Source organism: Emys orbicularis, chromosome 7 (genome assembly GCF_028017835.1).
Source record: "Emys orbicularis isolate rEmyOrb1 chromosome 7, rEmyOrb1.hap1, whole genome shotgun sequence".
Lineage (NCBI taxonomy): Eukaryota > Metazoa > Chordata > Testudines > Emydidae > Emys > Emys orbicularis.
The window spans coordinates 119898845-119908327 of NC_088689.1; the positions used below are offsets into that span (position 1 = coordinate 119898845).

Here is a 9483-nt window from a genome sequence, read left to right on the forward strand (position 1 = left end):
ACTTTAAGGGATCCTGATTTTCAGAGGTTGGGAGCTTGTTTTTGAATATCTGGCCCCTTCGAGTTGTATCAAAAATTTGGGCACCCAACATTTACTAGTCTGTTTTGAAAATCTTGGCCTTATCCTGTCAGGGAACAGAAAGAATACTATGTGGTTTATCTGACCAGTGACAGTCTGACTGCAGCTCTAATGGGAATTACTGAAAACTTACAGATAACTCTTCATAATCATACCAGAGTTAAAAAAAAAAGTAACAAAAGAAATGTCAAATACTTTTGCCGTAACCAATAAATTCAAATGAAGAAAGACTAAATTTGTCAAAGAAGTTATTCATTGCAAAATATTTTCAGTCTTAACAGAATGTTAAAGATATAAAAGGTCTGTATCATCATTCCTCTTATTATAATTTGTTCTAATTCATCATTTTTATATCTTGATACAAAAGCTTTTATCTGGCCATGTTCAATGAAGGACCATAGACTGATAAGTCAGAAATAAAATTTTTGTGCATCTCTATTTATCTCCTCTTCTGTTTTTCCAATTTAGTCTCTGAACCATACAGTCTACAAGCGATGATGCTCTATTTGAGTTGCTTTTACATCTAACATGTAATGACAGTCAGTTACCTGAACTATTATTTGCTGCTGTATAATAAATCACTAATGCCAAGTAAATTAAAATCATGCTTTCATTATGTATTTCAAGCACCCAGTCAGCCTCCAGGAAACCTTATATGGAATGTTACAGACTCCAAGGTAGTACTGAACTGGGAGCAAGTGAAAGCAATGGAGAATGAATCCGAAGTAACTGGATATAAGGTAGGTAAAAACAGTATAGTTAGAGTACTTTACGGCAATAAACACTTTCATTTTAAGCTTTTTTCATGTTTATTTCCAAGGCAGCAAATTTAGAGTTTAAAATGCTTGCAGATGCAGCCATTTTGCAGAACTCCTGAATGTGGGGTGCACGATACCACTCCCAAAACATCTTTACTGCGCCCCTTTTTTATAGCCATTGTTTATATTATTTCATTTGAAACAAAAGAAAGTGAGCCAGATCCTCGGCTGGTGGAAATCTGCACAACTACAATGTTGGCCCAATTTATCAAACTGATTGCCATGTGTCAAACTGATAATTTCATGGCTTTTTAACTACTGTGGGAAAACTTCCACTGCCTTGATAAAACTTCCATTGTTAATAGTATTCTAGCAGCAAACAAATGTTCAGAGCGTTCTATAAATCTATATGTGCCTATACAATTGCTATCTCTTAGTTAATTACAGAGGATGCTTCTACAGAGCTACATTGATTTTCACCCCTTGATGTTATTACTGTAAACAGTATTTACATCACAAATCTGAATACTGGCAACATTTCTGAGCCATTCTGGGTTGTGTTAACAAGAGACTGATGGTTGGTTACAGCCTATGCAAGATACCTGGAAAGTTAGGTCATTGGGCTTGCAGGGCATAGTTGGAATGCAAATATACCTAGTCACAGATTCAACACTATCTCTTCTGCAGTATTTGGCACAGCATTAGGTTGCCTTGGCTGTAGCTTCAATAAATACAATACAAACGCCTACTACTGAAGTCTTGTTACACTGGGTAGAGTTTTCAAAAGCACCTAAAACCCATTTTCAAAAGTGATTTAGGCACTTAGAGGAGAGATCATTACCCCTGCTTCAGACCATTTACGCCAAGTAAAAGGGCCTTGGAGCAGCATCAAGGGGCCCTAAAAGCCCCACATTTGCCAGGAGAGGATTCTCCCAGCACAGCCATTATAAAGGAAGAAAGCCATAAAATTGTTCTCCGAGGTCTCACACGAGCCGTGGTTTCAGGGGCATGTCTTGGCTCAGAGGTGGGGCTGAGAGTGGGTGGGGTGTGCCAAGGGTGGGGCTGGATCATGTAATGCTATAAAGATTCTGAGCAGCACTGCAACCTATAGGGCAACGCAGGAGGCTGTCATAATGTAGATATGTTGTTGTAGCTGCGTTGCTCCCAGGAAATCAGAGACACAAGGTGAGTGAGGTAATATCTTTTATTGGACTGACTTCTTTTTTTGGCAAGTATTCAAGCTACATCAAGCTCTCCTTCCCAGACCTGAAGAAGAGTTCTATGTAGCTCAGAAGCTTTCACCAACTAAATTCAATTTGGCCCAATAAACTTGTCCCGGTAATGTAGATATGCATTGACACCTTGTCTCTGTAACGTAGATGGGCATTGACAACTTATGGAGGGATGTCATGCCTACATTTCCAGTGGACTTCTGCTATTTTTTCACTCCATTCCCACCGATACCATTGGGAAGTTGTGTTATTCTTGTGCAATTACCCCCATCTTCCAAGGACGACTCTGAGTGCAAGAATTGCCCTGATGGATGCTATTCTGGGGGATGCATTGGATCAACACATTCTCTGGGCTTCCAGCCCGTGCTATCTTCCCAATCAAGCCACCCACTCTGGAACCTGTGCTGGCCAAATCCAGACCTTATGGGAGAAAGGGGGATGTGGGCACATTGGCCTGCTGTGACACCACCACCAATACCCTTTCTCCTCCAAGGACAATTTTTTAACACTGTGGGCTGCAACCCTGGGTTACTCAATGGAAGCTGACATAACCCAGGGCTGGATATAGGTCCCAGTGTTTAAAATGCAGCAGGACACATACAGTTAATTTCCATGACAGAATAATCATTCAATACTTGCAGAACTTCTTCCAGTATAGCCCATAATTTCCACATTTTTATTAACTCCCTTCTCTGTGTCCCCTTACGATTTATTGCTTGAAGTGTTTGATCTAGATAATGACAGGTTCCAAGTGGAGGGATAATTTATAGAACAATACATTACTAAGAAACTCAAGAGAATATATTATTCATTTGTTATCATTATATATTGTGCCATTTTAGATTAAAGCTGGGATAAAAGAGCTTGATTAATGTTATCTGCTTTTATTGCCTTTCTAGATATTGAGTACAATTCTGCTACATGAAGTCAACCAAAACTGAGATTGTTTTCCCCCTGTATTTTTTTAGAATTTAACCCTTTTTCAAAAAACAAAATTCGGAGCAGTACATGGTGGAAGGAAAACTGCATGCAGCATCGCCAAAAATTCTGTTTTTTGTTGTTGTTGCAGGTTTTGTACAGGACTAGCAGTCAAAACCATGTGAATGAACTGAACACAAATACGACATCAGCAGAACTTTTACTCCCGTTCAATGAGGATTACATCATAGAAGTAAAAGCAACAACTGATGGTGGAGATGGCACTAGCAGTGATGAGATCCGGATTCCCAAACTGACTAGTATGTAGTCACTGATATGAGGTGTCATTATTTTGTCTTACCGTAATGCCTAGAAGCCAACCGATATCAGAACCCCACAGCACTAGGCACCATACATACAGCTTAGTAAGAGATGATGCATGCCATGAAGAGCTTACATTCTAAACAGGCAAAGCGTGAGGGGGAAACAGAAGTACGGAGAGGTGGAGTGATTTGTACAAGACCACACAGCTTGTCAGTGGCAGAGCTGGGAAAATAAATATATGGAGATATACCTATCGCATAGAACTGGAAGGGACCCTGAAAGGTCATCGAGTCAAGCCCCCTGCCTTCACTAGCAGGACCAAGTACTGATTTTTTGCCCCAGATCCCTAAGTAGCCCCCTCAAAGATTGAACTCACAACCCTGGGTTTAGCAGGCAAAAAGCTCAAACCACTGAGCTATCCCTCCCCCCAAGAGAACCCAAATCATCGGACTCCTAGGTCAGTGCCCTGTCAAAACTGTGGTGGTTCCTCTGTTGACATATTGTCTGACATTTCATTCCAAAACTTAGTGGAAAAGCAGATGCACGAGGAGCATAAATTCTGATCTTTTGTTGCTCTAGGTTGTGAGAGTCCAAGTAAGTAATGTGCTGATGCTCTACTCAGGGTGATGTCATCTTGTTACATAAGTACCCACTATAGGTTGATCAAAGGACTGAAGAGAGCAACTCACTTGTATTCCGGGCTAGATAACCTTAACTTGAACTCCCTGGACATCTAGAAAGAAGGCAGATAGTGACAATGTTCGGAAAAGGAAGTCTCTTAAGTAACGCTAATATAGTACTCTGGGAATGCTCAGGCTTTAGAGTTTCTCAACATGAAGTTAATGGGGCTTCAATGATTTACCCCAGCTGAGGATTTGGCCAAGTGTGTGCCTTCTGAAAAAAATCTATGAAAGGTTTTGCTCTGCTAATGTTTTATAAAAGTTCTATACCCCAGTAACAGGATACAAGACAGACATAATAGCATAAGGATCATGAACTTGACTTGAGCTTAGTTTAATTGAGTTTCAGAATGCAAAGTAATGCTAACTAGCATCTGAAATTAACAGAGAAATTGTTAATCATTTATACATCTGGGATTAAAGTGCTTCAGCAATAGGCATTAAATGGCACCACTAATTATATAATTATATATATATATATATATATATATATATATATATATATATATATATATATATATATATATATATATATATATATATACCCAGTATTTTGTAACACCACCTATTTTGTTTTAGTTGACTGAATCATGATTAGACTTTGCGCCTAACATCCACAGCCAGCAGTTGAAGGAGCCAGTCTTTATATGAATGGATTCTTTATTGATTAAAAGGGGGGGAAAACCATGCTTGTACGCTGTATGGTAATAAGTTAATAAAAAGGAAACCAATTAACATTCACATGTCCTTACTCATGATAAACTTCCTTCTTTTGGTTTACCATGTAGATTAGACAGTCTGTGTGTGAGTGAGAGAGAGAAATTGTGTGTGTGTGTGTGTGTGTGTGTGTGTGTGAAAATCAGATTTTCACTTTTCATATGGCTCTCTTTTTTTATTTATAACCTTAAAGATGAAGACAGTTCTGTGAATCCTCCTGAAATGTGAATGTATTTCAATTCTTTATAAATATTTTGAATTATTTGGTAAACCTTGCATTGATTAGCTGAAATGAAGAACTGTAATAAATCTTATCTGGAAAATAACAGAGGCTGAGATACTCAAAGGTGTCTAGGTTTCTAACTCCCACTGCTTTTAATTGGAGTTGGGGCCTAAATAGCTTTGAGGATCTGTGCCAGAGTACTTACTGGTTACATGTTTTGAGACATCATATATATTGCATTAATTTAATCCCAAATTTTTCATTTGTCACAGGTATGGATGCAAGAGGTTCTGGTGCATCAGTCGTGAACATCTACAGTTTATCCAGCTTCATACGGATAGTACCTTTCTTGACTTTTAATGCAGTGTTGTGGTGATACATTGTCATTCATTGGATACATTAAATCAGTTACAAAAGTGCTTTTTAAAAAAAAAATGCAGTGGTTATGCATGGGTTTTTTTTTCAACTCTGTGTTTTTAAATACTTCATATTCCATTGTAGGTTAAATTAAAAAAAAACCCACCATATAAAAATTCAGTAAATCCTTTTAAAGGAATCTAAAATGCCTTAATACTTGAACCAAAGGAGTTTACATAATACATTTGTCAAATCTGATGTAAATGAGAGTAAGAGTATTATGCTACGGTTTGAGAGCTTCACAGAGTCTCAGATACACCTTAGCTCTATGATGAACTCCATTTTTTTTGCAGTGACACTAAATTGTTTTGAGTATATCCCGTGTCATTGTGATAGAATAATTCTAATCCACACAGATGAAAATGGATGCATATTTAACTGGAATCTAATGACAAATCTTGGACCGATGAGATCTTTTAAAAGCAGTATGTTTACCAAGTATGTTCAGATAAGCTTGCATACTGTCCTTTTACGTAATCTACTCTAAATCTATCAGATAATCATAGGTATTAGAGATGGAAAAGACCTTGTCCATCTCCTGTCAATGTTTTGTCCCATTTACCTTTGAAAGTCCAAGAGACAGGGTTTCCAGCACTTCTCTTGAGAGCCACACTTCAAAGGTTTTCTCTTTTTCCTCATAGTCAGCATACATTTGTATACCTCCCTTTGAGAACACAAGTCCTTTCTCTCCATTTATATGTATCTGAATTAATTTTAGATTTTTTTTCTCATTCCCCTACTTCATCCATCTCTTTGCCAGGTTATCACATACATATTTAGCACTATATTCTGTCTTCATAACCTGATCCCTCCCGCTCCCAGCTCATTTTTGTTGCCCTTCTCTGAATTCCCACACCCCCAAGATGTTTTGGAAAATGCAGTGCCCAGATGCAGCACTGTATTTTAGGTGCAGATGCACCGTGGCCTTATAGAAAGGGACCGTTGCCTCCCTGCTCTGTGATGTGTTTCTTCTGAATATTCAGCCCAAAATTACATTGGCCCTTTGTCTACCACATCACATTGCAAACTATGCCTGATTCAATATATGCTGTTACTCCTCTGCTCCCTTTTAGCATTGCTGCTACCCAGATTTCTCCTTTTGGTTGCTGAAAGGGACCTCTGTGTCTAAGCTCCTCCATCTCTCTCAGCTGGGCTGGCATTCTGTAATAAATCCCATGAAAATCATATAATTTTTGGTATGACTATGGCAATATACTATAGCTTTTACTAGATATATAGAAATATATATATACATATATATATAAACAAAGACTTTTTGTCCTTGTTATTACGGAGATTGTTCTAAATCTATATGTTCCATAGCAATATATAAAAGAGATGCCAAACCTGGTACATTTGATTTTCTACATTTGCAAAGCTTAGACAAATCATACGTTATTCTATCCTTTCAGACAGCTTTCAATCGAATAGCAAATTACACAATGTCAAATGTTCATGTGACATAAAAATGATATTCTGTTTTTTTCAGTTTAATCTCAAAGTATTGTTACAACACAAAAAAATCAAAAATATCAACCTCAAGTGAACCAAGATCAGTAAAATTCTGACATCACTGTAGTAATGTTTTAATATGCATTCAGATATCAAATTCACATTAATATAACACACAAACTATCTTGCTAGCTATCCAAGCAAGATCTGTATATACTGTACATACATAGTAAAAAAAACATAAATGGCTAGTTGTTTTTTCAATATGGCTAACCATTGACGTTTCTAAACAGTAACAAATGGGGGGAAACAGACATTCCTAGTAAATATATAGTTCAGTTTCATGCAATGAAAGGTGAATCTTTCTATTCTTGTTTAAGAAATTCTGCAGTGTCATTTTCATGATTATTCTATCGCATTATTTAACTTTGTTATATATCTCCATGAGATATGTACTGAGTATCTTGTTTCATATTGAAAAGTATGAAATTTATCCTTAAACTTCCAGTTGTGTGTGTATCCTATGGTTATCTGTATGTATTTTTTTCTATTATTCTAATAAAATATTTATAACATTGAGGAATATTGGAATATTTCAAAATATGTTGCCCTCTCAATATCACATATTTGTACTCAGAAGAGCACATTGTAGAGATGTCCAACCACAACACTTGCCTATATTCTTAACAGCATTCCTGCTAACTGCCAATTCTCTATTTTTTCCCCATCTCTGCTCTCATGAGGCCTGATCCAAAGGCTATATAAGTCAACAGAAAGATTCTCATTGACTTTACTAGGTTTATGTACTCTTTTCAAATGTTTCTTATACTGTAATATAGATCTGCCTGGGCCCATTTCCTTAAACATTTAGTCCTTAAACATTTGTTAGTTTTTGATGACTCTCCGCTTCCCTTCCTAATATTTTATTTTCAAGGGAGGCAGTGTTGGCTAGAAGATAGAGCAATAGATTGGCACTCAGGACACCTGAGTTTGTTTCCAGCCCTGCTATTGCTTGGTGAATGACCTTGAGCAAGTCACATCACCTAGTTGTGCCTCAGTTTACCCATCTGTAAAATTGAAATGATACCTCCTTTGTAAAGCACTTTGAGATCACCATATAGACTGTATTATAGAAGAGCTAAGAATTTATTATTACACATTATTATTATTAAAAGGTATGGAATGTGTATTGAAATGCAAAGAAGTGACAGCCCTTTTATGTTCCTAAGTGCCACTAGTAACAAAGTATGCATTTTTGGCATGGAAGACATGCAGGGTTGGGACACAGAAGCTAGATTCACCGTTTTAAGGCTCCGATCCTGTAAACATGGATCTGAGTAGCTTTACTGTCCCACTAAGTTCATAAATGTTGTGTTTTCATTCTTTTCCATTCCCTTCTTTAGTTTCTTATCTTCCCTACCCAAGCTGCATTTGCTCATATTTTGATCCTTCTCCCTATCTCAGAAATAGCAAGACCTGTTTGGTCTGGCTACTGCTCAAAAAATTCAGCTGCTCCTTCTCAAGCCAAACTAAAGGAAAATCCAACCTGGGCTTTTCTGCCATTTAAACCTTATGTTTAAAATGGCATTTGGCACAGCTAGGCAATGTTACTAAGAACGCATGGCCTTCATGTCCTGCCAGTTGCTTCTAAATCCAGCATATTCTGAGTCTACTAAAAGAGCCAATTATGAACCAAATAAGACTACATGACCTCTACCCATGTAGTATAGAGCTGTTCCAAATGTTGCAATCCCAACATGTTTTACAAGCTTGCATGACAGGAAATCAAAAGGCAATGTATAGGCCATTTTCTTGGCTGAGCAAGTTTTGGAATTCCGTTCCTAGGATTGTGAATTGGCAAGTACATTTGTGATGAAACGAGATCCAAAAGAGCATTTGCACGGTGGTTTCCCAAAGGCTCGGATGAATCTTTGTTTAAGCTGAACTCCATTTGTGAAACTGCACCTTAGCTTAAGAGTCTGGCACGGTTAATATTTATTTATCAAAGCAGGACTCACTTCGATATGCAAAGTGGGGTCTCCGGGAAAGTAGTGCAGAGAAGAAGAAATGGTCAGTGACGGTAAATGTAACAATACACCTCTACCCCGATAGAACACTGTCCTCGGGAGCCAAAAAATCTTACCATGTTATAGGTGAAACTGCGTTATATCGAACTTGCTTTGATCCGCCGGAGTGCACAGCCCCGCCCCCCCCCCCCCCCCCCGGAGTGCTGCTTTACCGCGTTATATCCGAATTTGTGTTATATCGGGTCACATTACATCGGGGTAGCGGTGTATCTGAAAAAAAGCCACGTCTATTTTGAAATATTTCATATAGTTGGCCAAATTGCCATCCCGACTTTAACCAGGCCGCTTCCTGCACACCTTCCATGTTGTAGACCACTGTTTAAAAAAGCTATCCCATAGGAATTACATGAAAGAACATTGAAAATTATTCGTATGATTAATGTAAAATGGTTGATATCACTGTGTGACTACGCAGTGTGACTGCGAAAGCGTTTCTGCTTTTTTATTGGTAAGAAGGAAAAAAGCATTTACAATGAAACTAACCAATTCTACATTATATCAATAATTCCAAGATGATGCAAATGATGATGAATCATTTGAAGCACCATTAATGGAGCATAGTTAGTTTGAGTGGGAGCAGTCTATTATAAATAGCAT

General features: G+C 37.8%; 1 protein-coding gene across 1 annotated transcript in view; it reads left to right on the plus strand.

Annotated features, from left to right (window-relative positions):
* Positions 1-5306, plus strand: part of LOC135880792 (contactin-3-like) — a 103584-nt gene extending 98278 nt beyond the window's left edge. The window contains exons 17-19 of the mRNA XM_065407132.1: positions 706-818; positions 3138-3306; positions 5203-5306. Coding sequence (XP_065263204.1) covers positions 706-818; positions 3138-3306; positions 5203-5306 — 386 coding nt within the window. The remainder of the gene's footprint in view (positions 1-705; positions 819-3137; positions 3307-5202) is intronic.
* Positions 5307-9483: the final 4177 nt, after the last annotated feature.